Raw genomic sequence first — 19,162 nt, 5'->3', positions numbered from 1 at the left:
GTGTGGAAATAACAGGCTCTACCTTCTCTCTTATTGTATTTAAAGGTGGGTGACAGATGGAAATACTCTAGCAGCTCCCAACGGCCTTGCCATGGAAAACCAGGCTGTTTTCTAGGACTGTGTCTATTTTCCAGAATTCCAGAATCAGGTTAAAAGGATCACTTGGCTGAGTGAGTATCATGAATTTCCAGTAGTTTTTCACTCACTTATCACTGAGGAACTAAATCCACAGCACGCTGGTGAAGGTTCTACATTTTATTTTCAACTTTAGGTGTGAGATAAACTATTAATCTTAATTAACATTAACAAGGGGAGATCCATCTCCTTGTCTTGGGAATTTGGGGATTTGGAGCAGAGCTCTTCCTGGACTTGATGGATTTCTTTCTATCCCTGGGGTTTTGGGTGTGCTGTTAAAAAATCTCTGGGAGCAGCTCTTGAGTGTATATGAGTTTTCCTACAGAACCAGGTTGCAGGTTGAAGTTTTCCTACAGAACCAGGGTAATGAATAAACCCCTTTGGATTTCATTTTCCTTGCATATCCTTTCACAGCACTAGATTGCAACACTGGAGCAATGCTGGAAAAAATCAGCATTTTGGGCTTTCACACAACTTCCCAGCTGCCTTGGATTTTCCTGGGATGTCTGGTCCTTCGAATAAATTCTCCTGAAGGCACCTGGGAATTTGTGGGAGCCAGCCAGGAAGAGGGAAAGTGCTGCTTGTTAGTAAGGCCAAGCTCCCATTTAAGGTGCTTCATTTAAGGAGGTGATTAAATGGAAGCCTCCTTTGTGTAATTTCTGGAACTCCTGCCGTCTTGGGAGGGAGAGTGACAAAGTTCAGGGCTGTAGGGAATCCTTTCAAGATTTTACCCAAGTGTAGCTTTAGGGCAATGACTGTGCAGGAGGTAAAATACTAACTTTTACCCAAAACTGTTGTCAGGGTCCAACTCCCCTCGGAGAGAGGATTTTTAACGACAAAAGCTTGAAATTTATGATCTTGTCGTGGACCATATGGTTACCTTGGACAAAGTTTAGCAGGGAGATCTTCCCATGAAGTGTAGTTAAGCAACTTGCAGGTTCCCATGCAAAACCAATCTTGGTATGAAAGGCTCCTTAACACAACCACCTATTGCTGGGCTGAAAAGTAAGTGCATCTGTGTAAACAGTAAGATCTGTTCCAGGAAAAACGTGAAACACCTGAATCTTAGTAGGTTTTTCACACACACAAATCACCTTCTGCCCAAACAGTGAGGTAGTAAGAAAGCTACCAGCCAGTAGGTGCTGCACACGAGGTTTGTGAAAACTGTATAAAAGCATTGATGTGAGTAAAGAATTCGCTTTCCCCACATGAAGAAAACGGAGTCTCGGCTGCCTTATTCCCGCAGCTGAGGGCCCGGGGCGATCCCGGGAGGCTCGGCAGAGGCTGCCGCGGGAAAGGCGGCGGGGCCGGGGCGGCTCCGAGAGGCGGAATGCACAGAGCCGCAACCGGCGAGCCGGGATTCCAGCGGCGAACACACAGAGCAGGGAAAGGCTCCGGCCGCGGCTCCGGCCCCGAACACACCGAGACACGGAGCGGGGGCGGGACCGAGCGGGGAGAGCCGGGGCCGCCGAACGGAGGCCGGGCACAGAGACAAACAGGGAAACCACGGCCGCGGGAGCGGGGCGGGGAGCCCAGAGCGGGGAGCGGGGCCGCGGAACGCCCCGAGACAGGGAAACCAATCCGGACGCCAAGAGAGGAGCAGCAGGGAAGCGGCAGAGCGCCCGGGAAGGCGCCGGGCAGGGGGCGGGAGCCGGGAGCGCAAAGCGCCCAGCGGCCACCGGGACGGGGCGGGGAGACAGCGGGAGAGCGGAGAGCCGCGCCGGGCTGGGAATACGCGCCGCGTAATTTGCGCACCCCAAAATACGCAATGCGTAATATGAAAATACGTGCAGGGTAATTTAAAAATACATGCCACGTAATTTTCGTACCTCAAAATACGCGCGGCGTAGTATGAAAATACGTGCCGCGTAACTTGCGCACCCCAAAATACGCACTGCGTAGTATGAAAATACGTGCCGCGTAACTTGCGCACCCCAAAATACGTAATGCGTAGTATGAAAATACGCGCCGCGTAGTATGAAAATACGCGCCGCGTAATTTGCGCACCCCAAAATACGCAATGCGTAGTATGAAATTACGCGCCGCGGCGCGTAGTATGGGGATTGCGCACCGCCGGGCGTAGTATGACTTTACGCGCCGATCCGCGGAAGGGGCACTCACGCGGCCCGCGGCGGGAGTTAGACGCGGCGGAGGAGCCGCTCCGCGGAGTGTGTGACGAGACAGTGCGGGGCCGCGGGGCGAGGCGCAGAGCGGAGCTCAAACCCGCGCTACGATCCGCGCAGCGCCGCGGGCGAACTCCCGCTGCCGGAACCGCCTCAGCCCGAGCCCGGCGGGGACCGGAACCGGAACCCGAGCGCGGTGTCCCCGCGAAATGCTTCCGGCGGGACACAGCGCCCCGGGCGGCCGCGAGTTTTATTGTCCGGGAACCGCCGGGCCCCGCTCGGTTCCACATCCACAGGGAACGGGCGGGCAGTGCAGAGCCATTCCCGGCTCACGGCTCCTCCCCACAGCCCAGGGCCGTTCCCTCATTCCCGGCTCACGGCTCCTCCCCACAGCGCAGGGCTCCAATGGCGTTCCCTCATTCCCCGCTCACGGCTCCTCCGCACAGCCCAGGGCTCCGGGGCCGTTCCCTCATTCCCGGCTCACGGCTCCTCCCCACAGCCCAGGGCCGTTCCCTCGTTCCCGGCCGGGCTCATCCCTGCGGATCCCCGTGGGCACGGCACGGCGGCCTGTGTCGGGCCCTTTCCCTGCGGGCTGCGGCGCCGGAGGTTTCTCTCTCTTTGCCCTCCTCTCGTTTCCCCGCGGGCAGCACAGCCGCTCTGCCCCAGCGCCGAGAGCGCTCTGACCGCCTCTGCCCAATGAAGCTGTACCAGGCACTGGGTTTGAACGCCTTGAAAACGTGGTGATAGAGGGGGTTGGAAGTTAATTTTGTTTTCTGAGTGAATTCTAATTTTTTACAGCTTTACGGTTGCTGGAGAGACAGAAAGCAGTAAATGCAGTGCCTGATTACCTGTCAAAAATTTCAACCTGTCAAAGATTTCATAGTCTGATTTCTTTAACAAGAACGTTAACAAATTTGCCAGATGAAATGACACAAAATCCAAGGGCAAGAAGCTACTCAGCTGTTCAGCAGTCTGCCAAATTACACATTATTGTCTTCTTTCAGTTACCCTGCACTCTAAAAAGTCTTACTAAACTTCTGTTTCCATGAAATTTGCAATCGCCATGGATTTTTCTTGTAACTAAATTACTTATAAGTTTGATACACTTGTTGTAACTTTTATCCCTCCAGCAGACCATCATGTTATTTCTCTTATGGACTGGTCCCTTTTTCATTTTCTTTTTGTGTTAGTCACAGTAGAATGAGTCACATCTTGTTGTATCTATAACTTTTAAGGTACTAATTTGCAGTTATGTTTAGCTAAGGTCCAATAATATAACGCTCTCTTACCTTCTGTTAAGTTGAGCACGGCTGAGTTCCGTTAATTTTGTAAATTCCATGTCTGCTAAGTTTCAGTATTATTAAGTTTAGACAATGTTTTATTCCACTTTTCAGAGATTGCTAATTACCCTAATTTCACATGTTTTATTAATTATGTATGCTATCTGAAGTATTCCTGATTGTTGTATTCGGTTTACAGCAATCAGGAATTAAGTTTCTGGTTTGATGTTCTCTTCATACTCAGAATAAAAAACATGCATCTCATTAAAAAAAAGAGAGAATTTAACACCTTAAGAACGTTCAAATAATGCAATATGTACATTAAAGATTAAGACAACAAATCATTTTGAATAATGCAATATTTACATTAAAAATTTTGAAAAAAGATCATTAAATCTAAATCCCAGTTGAGTGTACAGCAGCAAAGCCTAATTGTTTCATTAACTTAAAGAGAAGATAGGCATGTGTTTTTATCATCAACAGGTTAAAAGTAGTCATCTGTTCATTTGAGCAGGCAGCAATTAGCTCTGAGAAAACGAGGCCCAGTGAGAAATGACTTCACCACCAGCCAGCCTTTGTAATCAGAGCAAAAGCAGGAGTGCCAGAGCAGGGCTGTGTCTGGAGACTGACAGAGGAAACTTGTCAAAAAAAGCCTTTTGTCACCATCGTGGTACAGTGTTCCTACTAACCTCCTTCAGTTATTTCCTGTTCCAGGCTCCCAAAAAGACATTCTGTGATGTCACAGATCAACATTTCCAGCAGATGGACTTACTCCTGAGTCTCAGCTATTTGGAACTTTAAACAATTTATCTGAATTTCCCCCAGAGACACTGGACATTCTTTTTATTTTTCTCATGCTGCGAGACCCTGTGTCAGTGACACGATTGGATTTAATAAGTTTTTTTGATTGTAATCAGTTTTTTGATGCATCTTGTCCTGCATTTCATAGATAACCAGAAATAACCTTAATAAGATGCAAATTGTTTTAACATCGGAACATATGAGCTTTTAAAAATTAATTAAAAAGGGGGGATGTTGCAACAGGTAGAAGAACTACAAGAGAAAGGGCCTCATAAAATCAGGCTGTTCTATTAAATTAACAGTCAGCCTGACATCTCTTCTAAGTGTAGTTAAGCAATGTGCAAAAACAATCTTGGTGTGATGTGTTCCTTAACACAACCACCTATTCTTGGGCTGAAAAGTGCATCTGTGTAAACAATAAGATCTTTTCCATGGGAACCCATAAAGGCAAATGTAAACAACCTGAATTTTAGCACATACACACAAATCACCTTCTGACCAAGCAATGAAGTAGTAAGAAAACTACCAGCCAATAGGCGCTGCACACGAGGTCTGTGAAAACTGGATAAAATCAGTGATGAGAATGAAGAATTGGCTTTTCCTGCATGAAGAAAATGGAGTCTCAGCTGACTTATTACAACAATCATAGAATGAGAAGCTGTACTGTCTTACACCTGAAGGTATAGCAGCTGTATCCAGGTCTGTGGATGTGCGTTATCCCATGCATTTAGTTAGAGGAGAAACTCCCTTATTACCTCTTGGAGAATATGTATGAAATACAGCTGCTTTTTCATTTGTTTAAAAAAAAATAATAAAAATTCAGCTCATCATAGTTTGTGTCATTTAAACAGCAGCTCTGACCTTCCTCGTCCAAAGCCACGAGCTGCACTAGCAGCTGCACCAGCCCTGTCCTTTACCTGTCCAATTCTCATGGTATCTTTGCCCCTCAGAGAGAAACTCCCAGACAAGAAAAGTGCAGATGCCCTCCTCCCCTGAGCTTGTCCACTTGTTTTGCTTTTCTTAAGTACTCAGTTTTTCTGAAGTACCCAGTCACTGGTTTTTCCTAAGGTTATTGGGAAAAATTCTACAAGTAAAAAGAAACAAAAGGAAAGAAACATAATCCCCAACACCAGGAAAAACAGATAATTTATCAGTACACAGTGCAAACAGGCTTTTAAAAATAAGCAGAGAAAGCATACTCCTGGGAAGCCCTGGCCCACTGAAAAAATGCATGATTATGAAAAACAGCAGAAATTGCTTCTCTCATCCATTTAAAGGTATCCAGGTCCAGATTCAGCAAAGCACGCAGGCTTTACTCCATTTTAATTCAGCAACATCCGAAAGGCAGGCCAGCTTTAGGCAAATACTCACCACCCAGGCTTTTGCTTTCCTGAACTGGGCCTGAACAATATAAAAATGAGTCAATGCTAAGGACCTTTTGGTAACCCAGCATTCTGTCTCATCCCACACTTCCAGCAGCAGAATAACACTGCAGCCAGCTTGGCTCAGCTGCTTTCCCTAAAATAACTAGGGAGAGCTGACAATGAGAGGAAGAGCCTGCAAGAGCAGGCAAAGGCACAACTCTGGCTTCCTGGGCTGCCCTGTACTGGGACAGGGGTTTACACTGCTCAGGCTTCCCTTCAAAGCACTTTTTGAGCCAATCTGTCTCAAAAATCAGCCCAGTTAACACACCACAAGGATCAGAGGAAATCCCATCTCAGCACCTCTGAAAAGCCAAGCCCTAGGTCAGCACACAAGTCCTCTGGACTGTTTAGAAATACAAAAATTGATCTTTGCTGGTTTTCTGTGGAACAGGCAATTCTGCAATCAATAAAAAAACCAAACCAAGCTGTAAGTCCCCATCCCAAGTGCTTTCACTAACACACGTCTCTGCCTTACCCAATGCCCAAGGTCGACTTTGTGATGCTTGTATCCCCGACTGTCTGTTCTGTTTATGCTGGATAGTAAGGTCCACACCTTTAAGACGCAGCCAGCTGAGCTACACACCATGAAAAGGACTTTCTGAATTCGCCATCTCTTCAGAACAACAAGAGGTTTTATTGTTTGGTATTGTTCATTTTTTATGTTAGGGTGCTTTGCTCGTTAAATAAACAGTTTTTTTATACTTCTCTCCAAGGAAATCTTTTCCCAAACCAGTTGGGGGAATTTGCCCTAAACCAGGACACCCACTCAGACTAGCAAAGGGCATGCCACCTTTGGATGAGTTCAAGGGAACCTGAAGAGACCAAAACAGCAGCAATTTTGGCAAGAACACACGCAGCACACATGGCAAGTGAAAGGAGATAAATCTAAGTACCACAGCCCAAATACAACTATTTGTGAGCCCACTTGCCTTTAATAAAGAAGGAAGGGTGAGAAGTTGTTCTGGGAGTCCTCTTGACTCCTCTGGTGTGACATGCATGAGGCCTGGCCACAACCAACACTGGATTTCATCTTGGCTGTTAAGCTTCCGTACATTGGCAATGATCCCCTGGGGAGCTGAAGAAACATTACAGAAGTGCCCCCCTTGTGGAGGTGGAGCCTGGCTCAGGGCAGACTGAGGGGTGCACATAAGCCTCTGGAATGGGAGAGCAAGCCCAGGTGTCCCAGGATGGCAGAACTGTGAGCCCTCAGTGACTCAGTGTCCCTGAACCTGGGCCTTCTTCAGGCAGCGCCTGTTTGACATGAGCATCTGAATCAGGTGTCCCAGGACTTTCTTTTCTGAAAGTCATAAACAAACTTGGAAACAGTAAATTGTGAAAGCTTGCATTGAGGCAGGTGCCCTTTCCACAGGCAGAGCACAGCTCCGTGCTCTCAATTCCCTGTGGTATCCTCTGTACTGCCACACTTCCTACACTGGGAAGAAAAGCCTGTCCTCTGCTGCCACCATCAGTGTTGCTGCTGCAGCCCACACAGGGGTGATATGCACAAAAGAAAATTTAGGTGAGTTTGTGGGACACCCACATGGACTGTTCAGCTTGGGCTCAGGTGTCTGTATCACGATGAAGCACACGTACTAATGGGGTGGGTCTTCCAGATATCTATCACATATTTGACACCAGTTATTTAACCAACCACCAAAATCCCAAGGGACTTAAAGCTTTTAATACATCTTCTCTCCCCTGTTGCCCAGATGTGGTCAAATGTGGTCTCAGTATCACCCTCCAAGCGGAACAAGCTGGTAAGAACCTGGCTGCATGGCTTATTTTCTTTACTATCCCAAACATGCAGGTACTTCCTTTTACTTCGATTCAATTTGCCATCAAAAACATGGGAAGAAAACCCAACCCAAGCCTGGGCAAAACTGCAACTCACACCAGCTCTGGCTGATGACCAGGAGATTACTACAGCATTTCTCTAGAGCAACAGAAGATGCTGGACTCCAAACAGGTCAAAAGTCTGAGCAAATCTTTACTGTAGCTACAAGGGAACAGTCTTGGTGCTGCCTGATCTGTGCCTTAACATGAGATTGGTCAGGGCACTTCTCTGTTCAACTCATGTAGAAGCTATTGGATGATTTCATTACTATTAATCCTATTTTGCCTCTTGCTATAAAATCCTGGGAAAAAAAAAAGAAGAAGAACAGCATGGCTGGCTTTGATATTCTAGATATTACAGGATCTGTAAGCAAATCAATACAGAAGGATCCCTTCAGTGCAGTCACTGAGCGCAGTGTTGTGTGTCCTACACTGGCAAACTCCATTCTGGCCATCAGGCCTAGAGAAAAAGTGGGCAACAGCAAATGTAAATGGTGACACAAATCCACCTTTCCTCCCTCTCCCACCTCTCGGAATGCCCCTTAAGTTCCCAGGGAGCTCCTCAGCTCTCCCAGTCCGGCTCCCGCTGCATCCACTTCATGCATTTGTCCGTTTGGTGCTCTCTCCTCTTTGTTTATTGGCAAAAACAATCTCCTCCTTTACATGATCTTGGAGCTAATATCTCTCTTACTGATCAGGACTTCCAGCAGCCTCAGCTTGGCCTTAATCTGCTTGTATTCATTGTACTCTTCAGCCATGGGAGTGCGGTCTTCTTTCTGCACATTCCTAGTGGGAGTGAAAGCAGACCATGAAGATTTCTGTAACAGGAAGCCTCCCTCAGCACCCTCCCTCTATCCACCAACAAAACCTACACAGCAGCTCCTCTCTTCCCTCCACTCCTGATCAGGGAAAAAGACCAAAACATTTACCCTTTGAGAGAAAAGAAAAAAACAAACCAAAACAAAAAGAGGGGCAAACAAGCTGCTCCAATGAAGTGTGGGATGCTTGTGTGTTGAGGCTGAGCACAACCCCACAGTTCCAAATGCAAAATCCTGCTTGAAAAATGCCCTGCTTCTCTGAAATCACCAGCTCTGCAAAACGGCTGGAAAACATTTTAGGAGCCATCTGAGTGTCAGCCTGTGATCCTGGCAAAATAAAATACAGCCTCCTCTGGCTTGGCACCACAGCAGTTACATGAACAGGCACACTTGCGAAAAGAAAATTGGTATTTGATCAGATTGTTCTTGGCTTACAGGAAAATTTTAAATTTTCAGTGATTTTACAAAAGCCCCTAAGGATGATGACTGGTGGCAAGAAACACACAAGATAATTTAAGAGTATAAATATATGAAAACATTCTATCAGCTCATCAGTGAGGGAGATTTTCTTAAAACAATAAAACCAGTTACACTAAAGCAGATACTTGATAAAACTAGTGTCTGAATACCTCACAAAGAGGAATAGGACAGAAATCACTGAAGAAGAAACTAGCTATTTTAACACTGAACAACTCTTCCACCATTCTGAATGTGGGTACAACAATGATAATGATTGTGAAGAGGAAGTACATAATACTAAATTCAGGTAACTTTGCATATTTGGAAATCTTTATAGATGCAAAACAGACTAAAAGCAACTGAAGAACAGAAAGGCAGCTGAGAAATTGTTACCTTCCATTTTGTCGGAAAAAGTTATCTTCAAAGTCTCTCAATTTTTTTCTGATCCGCTTTTTCTCTTCCCTGACTTCTTGGAGCTGCTCTAACAGTTCAGGGCTGTTGGGTTTAAAGATAAATGAGATTATCCATATGTATGCAATAAAAACAGGAAACATACAGTAAACCTACAGAGGTTTAGTCGTATGTATGCCAAGCAACAGTGTTACTCCTGCAAGCAGCTCTGGCAGCCTCACATTACTTGAAACAAAAAGCTCGCTGAATTTAGTTCAGCAAAATGATCATAGTCTTAAGCAGCAGCCTCTAAGGAGGTGAAGTGTGCACTTCACAATTTACCACTAACTTCTATGAAACTTTTCTCCTGCAGACGAGTCTGGGTTTGGTGACTTTTACAGGATCAAATTCAATGGTCACAGCTTAGGGCTGCCACCCACGCGTTTGCAGCAGACTTGAAACTAGCAAAGCTAATTCCACTTGACCTCTCCAAAACATGAAAAACCTTCTGGAGTGCAGGGTTTTCATGATAACGGCTTGCCACTGGTGGAGTTACTATTTAGTGATGGAATCCAAAGGTGCATAAACTAAGTATCAGTATCAGGACAAGGCAGTTTCTTCCCAAACCCTTTCCTATGAGGGTCTATTGCATTTAAAACCATGAAAACTTCTGGCTCAGATCATAAATAGAGGGGGAAAAAAAAAAAAACCTAGACACTTTTCTGACTAATAAAATGCTATCTTAGCAAGAAATAACTTTTTGCAGTTGCCTGTGAATTCAACATACATGGATGCTTCATGGAGATTTGAAAGCCCCATATCCTGACTGCTCCTAGATGGTGTCTTATCATCCACTGGGGAAACAAAGCCGTCAGCATCATCTTCTAGTTGATCCAAGAAGCTGCGCACGCTGAAATCTGTTTTTATGGTAATTGTGAGATCGGGCTTCACACTGCTGTCCTCCTCAGACCCCTCCTCTTCTTCCTACACACAGAGAACAGAGTACCCCCAAAACAAGACAGGTTATTGCTTCCCTTCTCAGGAACAGACTCCTCCTCTCACCACATGCACTCGGGAACAAGTGGAAAGGCAGAGCAAACACGTCAATTGCCAAGCAATATACAGGACACCAGAAGACCACCAGTAAGACACCCTAGAACAAAAGCATGACAGAGAAATTGCCACCACAAACTCAGATTGGTTAAGGAGACCCAGAGCGACACAACTGAGTGAAAAAAAATACCTGGGGTTCAGAGCAACCTGTTGCTTTGCTTAGTTTATGTATTTTTGATGTAAATGAGCCCATTTACAGTTGTTATGCATATTGTCCAAAGCACACCAGACATCCTCTGCATTTCCCTGCAAACATTTCCCAGCATGGAGACTGCCAGGTTAAAATGTGGAATTTTCTCTCGAAAGATGCAGCTCAACAGCTCTCTCTAATGGCTGAATTCCTCAAATGCTCATACAGTGATACCAGTGAGCTCAGATGAGTCTTCCAATTACCCAAATGTGGGATATGATTGACTGCAAAAGGACTGCAGCTGCTAACATATTCAAACATCAGCTCTGACCATTTTGCTGGAATATACTAAAAACTGAACTGGAAACTCTGCACAGTGCAATTTCCCATTTCCTCACTGCACGCTGATGAATTGGTTGTGTTCCAATTTTTTAAACAAAATTTATAGGCATGAGATTTGAAAGTCCCTGCTGTACTTGGTATTCACCAATTCACTGTGCTCTTGAAAGTAGGGCTCGTCCTGTGACACTGTCCAGAAATAATTCTAATTACCAGGGAATGAGGCCCAGTCTCTTATGTATGGAGACATTTCTAGAAGGCAGTTTTCTACCTTAATATAAGGAATGAGGCCACTTAAAAGCAGCAAATGCCAGCATGGACAGTAAATCTCTCAACTATGTATGTGTGTGTGTAGATATATTTATTTTACAGCCATGTAACTCTAGCCAGGAAGGATCTAAGCACATGGATATCTTTAAAAGCTTTTTGGGGCTAATATCACTGGTCTTCAAGACAAAAATATACTGTAGCACCAGGATCAAAAGCAGACATTTTCTTGATTTGCTTTTTCATGTAATTCCTTGTGAATAATTCAGTTATTCCTAAGAGACTTCTCCCATATTTTAAGCAAAAAGGGAGAACACCAGGACCTGGGTTAATCCCATTAAACCCTCAAAGTTAGTGATTTATAAACAGAGTACATTTCAATTAAATTATAGTTTGCCCAGAGTCTTCTTTTTAAGTTACAGCTCTAGGCCATGATGATGCATTGCAAAGCCACAGGCTGAGAATTACAACCAAGACTGAGGCTGGAGGGTGAAAGAAACTTTATCTGGGAAGAAGTTTCGAGTAGCAATAATAACAAAAGATATGGAGAAGTCTGAATGCATCTTAGGGAAATCTGCAGGGAACTTGTGGAAATTGAAGCAGTATTTAGCACATGATTAGACAAGACCCATTTCTCCAGACATCAACTGCACAGTTTAAACAGAAAGCACAAACCAGCAGCCGTGTACTGTCCTTAAACTCTACCAACAACTCCAGGCTGAACTGGGGAAGGGAGACCATCCTTCACTGCCATTTCCCTGTCCCCAGGCATGCCACCCTGCCCAGACTGGGAAGGGCTGCAGCAGGAGAACACGAATCCTGCTGTGCTGTGGAGGAGGATTTGCTAAATCAATCTAAGCAGTAAAAGCAGCACACTTTGCTTTAGAGGAATCTCTCTGGCAACAACAGAGGAGCTCCCATGCCCTCTTCTGGGAGAGCTCCTGGAAAGAAAGCCAAGGGACAATTTCCATAAGCAGTGTGACAAAGCTGCTCCTGGGGACAGATGCAAGGAGTTTTCCTCCCAGACCCCCATGAGCCCGTCTTGCCTTGCTGCAGACACCAGGCACTGCCCGAGCCAGCAGGCAGCTCAGGAGCCAGCGCCCTGCCACATGACACCACAGGAGGAAAAGAAAGTGTAGAGATTTCATTCAGACCTCAGAGCCAAGACACTGCATCTGGTTGTCACAAGACCTCTGAAATAATTTTGCTCTGAAGTACAAAGGAGTGAATTAAAAGGATTCTTAGCCAGAACTCCAGCAGAAAAGGCCCTCTAAGGCCTTCCCTTTAAAACACCTCACACAGGAACCTCACTTTAAACCTGCAGCAACACTTACACCTTGAACCAGCGTGAGCTTTGCCAACAAGATTCATTTAGCATGCACCTGCTTGGATTTTTAGGCAATCATGAGGCATTCCAGAGTTATAAATGTCAAATCCCCAGAGTAGCCTATCATCGGCACTCCCACAAAGCAAAAATCCCAACGATTTTTTCAACACAACATTCAAGATCTCGTACCAAAATGTTTGGTAAGGTCACCTCAAAACACCTTTCAAATTTTTAGTCAACACTTCCAAATGCTTTAAGAAAAACTAACCCAGAAACACAAAAATACTCACATTGTCAGGGGCCTGTCAAATATTTCCTTGCCTAGATGGACCTGTGCAGGAGCTAAGTTTGGGGGCCTTTTGCCAATTTCCTCTCTTTACTTCTGAGTGTAGTTCAGTACGAAGCTGCCAGATGCAGCTTGATAGAACCCCATTTAAGTGTTAATAGGCACATCATGTTAACAGGCTTAAGGCTGTCATCCTAATCTTCTGCCAGAAACCTCTCCAGATTTGTATTCCCTGCAGGACACTGCTGAACTGGTTTGGTGCTGCCCTGGCACAGCACCAGCCTGTGCTGGCCATCAGAGACCACCATAATTGACAGCTCTAAGTTCTCACACTGAGTGCCAGCAGAGGTGGAGAAAAAAAAGGACACACTAAAAGAAAAAAAAAAAAACAACAAAAAAACCAAAAAACAGAAGCAAACAAACACACTCTCCACCAGACCAGTACTGCAGATTTGATCCAGTGGTTATACAGAAAATACTAAGAAGCTCAGTGATCATTAACAAGCTTCCAAACAGCAGCTTAACATCTTCAGTCTGCAATCTGGTATTAAAGAATATGTGCCTCGAACAGTCCATTAATATACAATCTACTGGACTCAAATCACCTCAGATCTCTAAGTCTGCAGTATTTACATTTAACCAAGCTCTGGGTGGATAACAGAGATATGACCCAAATGTGTTGAAGCACTTCTCTCCCTTGTTACACTGCAAGGGCACAGAAAGCAAGCCGGAGCTCAGCTCCACGCTGCGTGTCCTCGTCTGCTGTTGGACTTTATTCCTCAGGGGAACAGTATTGTAGCAATGTTCCCCAGCCCGAATTACTACTCCACAGCAGCACAAGAAGAAACACAACAATCTTGCCATCCAAATCTGACCAAGTATCCATTAGCAGAACCAAGCTGTTCTTACTTCCATCCTCATTAAGTTAAAAACACCCTGCACAAGGCGGTGAAAAAGAGCCTGGATAAAGTAAGTGGAGGGGAGCAGGGAAGGATCCTGTAAGTGCCCCGGCTGGCTCCACGTGCGAGGGTTAGTTTTGTGAGAGCTCATTCCTGCCACGGTGCTGTGTGCAAGCCACAGAGCTTGGGAGTGAGAGAAACTACTGCAAAACAAGTTAGCGTTTTTTAAAAGAAAGAAGGAAAGCGAGAATAAAAGCAAGATACAGGGGTAACTGATTTTTTCAAAAATTTTTTTAAGCAAAATAAAATACATTATGTGCAGATGGAGGGGAGAGGAGAAGGATAGGAAAGAATGCAAAGCCAAGGAAACACTGTAGTCTTATCTACAACAAGGGAAGAATTTGATCAGAATTGGCGAGGCTTAAAGCAGCTACTGATTTTTCAGGAGGACACTGCAAAAAAATCAACACTGATAAAAAAAAAAATTCAATCAACCATTCTGTTTCATTGGTATAAGGGGAAAGTTGATGCAAACGGAGCAATTAGTTAGCAGCTGGAGGTCTTCACCTTTATCTCCTTGAAGAAGGAAGCTGTTTCGCCCTCGATAATTGGCTGCAGCAAAGGGCTTCTCCGCTTGCTGGAGGGGGAACCCTGTGACAGGTGTTAACAAGTATGTTACATTGTGAACCCCTTTCTCCTCCACCACCTGCTCTCAGCTCATTCTCGCCCACACATTCACTCTCAGCTCATCGCTGGACCACCAGGAGAAATATCTTTCTCAAAGAAGAAAAATAGGCCTGGCAAACCCCCTGAACATCGGGCTGTTTTCTCTCAGGATTTTGCTTAGCAAAGGACACCACTGCCCATCTGCTTTTAAAAAGAAACTTGGATGATTCTTAGCTGGGTAGTGACTACAAGGCAAAGGCTGCAAGAAATAATCCCCAGCCTGATGCCCATACACACACAGAGCATTTGGCTGGCTCTCCAGAGCTACAGGGTAAGCTCAGCCAGGTTCTCCAGATTTGCTTTCCAAGAGCTTGATTTCCCACTGAAGTACCTACTGATGAAGAGATGGATTTTCAAATATATCCTGTCTCTCTATGAACCTCTCACTGCTCTCACTCAGAAGACTGGGAAAAAAACCAGTCTCATCTCTCCTCTGCTAGCCTCTGTGGATTTTCAGTTTTGTGTCTAAACAGGACCTGGGCTCTCTTTGACAGCTTTGCATTAAACTGCCCATGCACAGCTACATAGCTTCCTCCTTGATTGCCAGCACTGTCTTCACAGCACACATTTTGGGGACTACTTTGCACATTTCAGGAGGCACAGCTTTTTATTTTGTTTTAAATGCAGGACTAGGAACATCTTACAGTATTTGCAGAAAAAAGCCCCACTCCTCAGTGACACTGCACTGGGTAATGCTGTGCCAGCCCATTCGCTTCACTGGCCGTCTAGGGAACGTGGGCAGGACATGAGCACTGCTCAGGAAAAGCAAAAAAAAGTTCATACAAGACAGAGTAAACAGGAGCTTTGATAAAAGAACTCTCTTTCCACAGACAGGCTTGAAGTATTCTGTGTGGGTTTTTTAGATAATTAATTTGTAAAAAGTGGATTACACAAGTTGTCTAAAATTAAAGACAGTGATTTTTTTTCCCTAGAGGGGTGTATTGGGTTCCTTGCTGGTGGCAAAGCACTACCTTGAAAGAGGGAATATCCACCACTTGGAGAGTATCTTTAATACAAATTACGTGTTAGAAGACTGAGGGCCTTTCTTTCAGCCAAAGACATGCCTGGCATCTCCTGTGGGATCTACTCAAGTCTGTGTTCCTGTGTACAACCCTGTGGAACCAAGCAGCATGGAAGACCTACAGCTCAGCGTGGGTTGCTATGGAAAAAGAAGTGAGGCTGTAGCCAAACAGAGGATGGATGAAATAACAGCAGCAGCCCAATGGAAAGAGAAGAAACAATACAAAATAAGATGTGCCCTATGGCTTACAGGTGGCCCCAAAATCACTTGACCAGCTTTGCTCAACTTCAGTATGAAATGTGTCATTGAGTCAGTCATTTGCTCGATCTTTGAGTGATAAGGGAGGTTGGGACTTAGCCACAGTGATTATGTTGTATGCAAAAGTGTGGTGATTCCTTCTTCCTCAGCTTGAAACCAAAGAAATAGCCCACACAAGAATGCTCTACTCACAATAATCGGGATGGTGTTGGCCCTGGAGAGGATCTGCTTGACCAAGCGATACCTGTCATACAACGGCTTCATCACCTGCCGTTCATTTTTGGTAACCTGAAAAGGAAAAAGAGACGTCCATGAAGCCTGCAACAAATACTCACTCTAGAACTCATACACCTGCCATCACCCTCAGTCTGAGGGGCTGGAAGAGACTTGTACTGGGATGACAGGAGAGCAGCATTAGCCCCAAAACTCCTGTCCATCACAGCATCGCCTGTGCCCGGTGCCAGCTGAAGCTGTGGGTGGGGTGTCTTGAAAATGGGCTGTAAGAGACGGGTGGCTTAAACGGCCAGCTAGGGATTAGATGTCCACAGCACAAAACGACCTGTGGAGGCAGCACTCTGTGCTTGCAGTCACGTCTGCCACCGTGAGCACAAGATGAGCTTTCCCATCCTTGTTCTTGTGGCCAGCCCTCAATAGCCATGTTTGTGACCCATGAAAAGAAAGCAGCTGCACTGACTGGATGTTGCAATGTGAGGAGATTTCCCTTGAGTACAGAAAACTACAGATTTCACAAAAGCTGACTTTCTGGCTTTGCTATTCCTTCTAATTTCCTGTACAAGCCAGCAATTTTTCCTCTTTTTAGCCCCCTAACCTTGCCCACCACCCCTCCCCGCAGCCACTTTGCTGGGAAGGATTCACTGCAATGCTCAGAAGGGATGAAGGTGCCAGGGCTGTGTGGCACAGAGAAGAGACAATAATGCTGTGTGATGTCCACCTCAGGTGTTCCTTATATTGCTCTGTCCTTAACTCCACTCCTCCCTACTGCTTGTTGTGCTTCCTCCCTGGTTTGAAAGCATTATAAACTGACTGTGCTCATTTCTGGTTTTGTTTTAGATTCAAGGTGGGGTTTATTTCTTCAGTGTTTCCTTACAGCATATTAGAAAACAAACAAAATCCTCGGCAAAACCTGATCATCATTCAGCACTGTCTGACCCATATCCTATAAGTGTTCTTCCATTACATCTTTTGTCTAACTTTAGATTATAAAGCTCTTATGAGGAAGCTTTAACTGATGTCATGCCTTTCTACTTGCTGCTAATCACTAGAGCACCTGAACAACTGCCATATAAAAATCAGTATCAACAGCATAACCCCTAGGGAGCTTTCTGCAGTCTCTCTTTCAACAACAGAAACAGGAGAAAAGGAAATACAGCCTGAGACAGGGAGGCAATTTTAAACTGCCTTTAATTTTGTCTGCAGTTGACTTTCATTGGCATAATCTTTCTAAAGCTCTTACATCCTCCGTCCAGAGAAAGAGACAGTTTTGGCTTGTGAGGGGCAGAAAAGCTGTAAGTATTGCCAGGAGTGGGATGGCAGGGATGAGCTCTAGGAATCTGGAGGTAGCATCCATCTTCCTCCTGATAACCAAACCTGTGTTTCCTATGATGGGGGCAGATGAACAGGGAGGAAAAGGGGGAAGATCTTTATTCCTTTCCTGGTTCAATGCAAATACCCCCAGGCCTGATAAAGGGCATAGAGATGGGCAGTCTGAGCTCTGGGGGCCACACCCCCAAAGCACAGGAGGGCTCCAATTCCTGACAGCCTCAAGCTGCCTGTTCATTGAGTAAGCAGCTCACATGGATTAGGGGGATGTGAGCAGCATCAAACAATTCACTCAGTCCCCTTTGTGTTGAGTTTTGTGCTGATGTGCCTGCGCTCAATTGCACTGGCTAGCAAGTTGCCTCCAGCTTTGGACATTTCTCTGTAACCCATCCAGAATACAAGTAGAGAAAATGAGTAACCTACATACATATATACATATAATATAAATAAAAATAAAAGTATTACTCCTAGCTTTACAAGATTAGCAGTTTGTGGAACAGGAGGCACAGCACTACTGTTGTCTCAGTCTACTACTTAAAAAAAACCCCAAGACTATGATGAGGCTATGTTTAGGCTGAGAATCAAACCTTCAATTAACAACATTTCAAAGTTGATTAACTGCACTGTTCTGTACAGAAAAATAAACACAAACCTTAGACTGGGCACAAAGTCCTTAGGTATGGTGAGGGATGGAGAAGTTAAATGATATCCTTCAGTGTCTGAATATCAGTGTGGAGGAGCAACAGAGAATTAATACAGGCACTGGAAGTTAAGTGTATGGAGTCTGAGCCTGTCCTGCAGCTCATTTACACCAGCAAACTTTACAGAAAGGATATTCTGAAAGTAGATGTTTAGTACATGGGCACACTGTCTAATAAGTTAAACATAAGTAAGATCAGTAAAACCTGAGTATATTTTGGGAGAACATCAAAATGCAAAGAGACTATTTGAATAATGGAGCCTTTGACACGACTCTGGGGCACACTCCACACTGCAAAAGAGCAGCAGCTGAGAACAGACCATTGCTTGCATTGTTAGAGCAGCTCAAGAATTTCTGCAGAGACAGACTTCTGGCTTAACTAAAACAGTTCAGTTCCACCTTTGCAGGTTCATCTATCACTGGTGCAGAAAGACCCAATTGCACAATAAATCTGAGCTCCATTGTTTTTCTTGTTTAGTTAAATATCTTTAAGGAAAAAAAAAAAAAACTTGGCTGAACTATCCCCATTCTCCTCAAGCTCTCAGTACTTTTCCACTGCTGCACTGCCAGGAGCTGGGAGCAGTAATAGCTGATCAGTCTTCCTTGCCATGCAGTTCAGTGTTGCTAGATATAGACAGCTTTCTTAAAAACAAAGCAAATTAAAAAGCAGTTGCATAAATGAAGCACTGGAAAAGTTAGGTGGAAATAAAAGTATGCTGACACAATAGACTCTGGCCTTGTTATCTTTTTGAACAGATTGAAGTGAGTTCACTTCAGTAAGATGCCAACTGTTGATTTATATAATTGTAAAAGCAGCAAAAAAAGGACTTGGTCTCACAGAGAACACAGGAAAGGTTAAGTGGATTCCTTTGTGCTGCTCTTTTTCTATTTTACACAAGAATAAATCTGCCTGTCCTCTCATGTAGCTATGCCATTTTCAGTTGCTAATACAGTTCTGACTGTACAATATTAGCACTGCATGAAGGCATTTAAATAAAGAAGGGAGACTTTTTAAAACAATGGGTAAGAAAGATATAATTCAGAAGGAAACAATTAGGAATCTCGTGCAGCATCAGAATGACAGATTTGTGAGCTGCACCAATCAACCTTATAAGCAGTAATTTGCTACTCCCAAGCCACTGCTCAGGGGATTAGTCGCACTCTGAAATTAAGTTACTTTACCTATACAGCTGGTCACAAAGATTATAATGCCATCAGTGAAAGACAAGGAGGGACTCATAAAAAGCCAACTTCATGGCCTGGAAGCCAATGT

General features: G+C 44.8%; 2 protein-coding genes across 4 annotated transcripts in view; one reads left to right on the top strand and one right to left on the bottom strand.

Moving 5' to 3' along the window:
• Window positions 1-1,097: 1,097 nt before the first annotated feature.
• Window positions 1,098-1,881, top strand: LOC136360838 (octapeptide-repeat protein T2-like). Its single transcript, XM_066318458.1, has 2 exons — window positions 1,098-1,140; window positions 1,382-1,881. The coding sequence occupies exons 1-2, from the start codon at window positions 1,098-1,100 to the stop codon at window positions 1,879-1,881; spliced, it is 543 nt and encodes a 180-aa protein (XP_066174555.1).
• A 1,978-nt stretch (window positions 1,882-3,859) lies between these two features.
• FAM13A (family with sequence similarity 13 member A) overlaps window positions 3,860-19,162 on the bottom strand; it is a 117,620-nt gene continuing 102,317 nt past the window's right edge. For 2 of the 3 annotated variants that reach the window (XM_066317951.1, XM_066317950.1), the window contains 5 exons: window positions 15,822-15,917; window positions 14,192-14,275; window positions 10,051-10,247; window positions 9,267-9,368; window positions 3,860-8,382 (listed from right to left, as the gene is read on the bottom strand). In XM_066317951.1, the coding sequence (XP_066174048.1) occupies window positions 8,256-8,382; window positions 9,267-9,368; window positions 10,051-10,247; window positions 14,192-14,275; window positions 15,822-15,917 (606 nt within the window). In that variant the 3' untranslated portion in view covers window positions 3,860-8,255. The remainder of the gene's footprint in view (window positions 8,383-9,266; window positions 9,369-10,050; window positions 10,248-14,191; window positions 14,276-15,821; window positions 15,918-19,162) is intronic. The other variant, XM_066317949.1, reaches the window with a different exon arrangement.

The sequence above is a fragment of the Sylvia atricapilla genome, chromosome 4 (assembly GCF_009819655.1).
Source record: "Sylvia atricapilla isolate bSylAtr1 chromosome 4, bSylAtr1.pri, whole genome shotgun sequence".
Taxonomy (NCBI): domain Eukaryota; kingdom Metazoa; phylum Chordata; class Aves; order Passeriformes; family Sylviidae; genus Sylvia; species Sylvia atricapilla.
The sequence above is the reverse complement of the archived record's forward strand: the minus strand, read 5'-3'. Positions and strand labels throughout refer to the sequence as shown.

What these genes read in the sequence shown, in the direction of transcription:
- LOC136360838 (XM_066318458.1), top strand. Translation starts at nt 1,098, where the DNA reads ATGAAAGGCTCCTTAACACAACCACCTATTGCTGGGCTGAAAA. An exon ending in ACCTATTGCTGGGCTGAAAA is followed by an intron (nt 1,141 to 1,381) that starts GTAAGTGCATCT and finishes TTATTCCCGCAG; the next exon opens with CTGAGGGCCCGGGGCGATCC.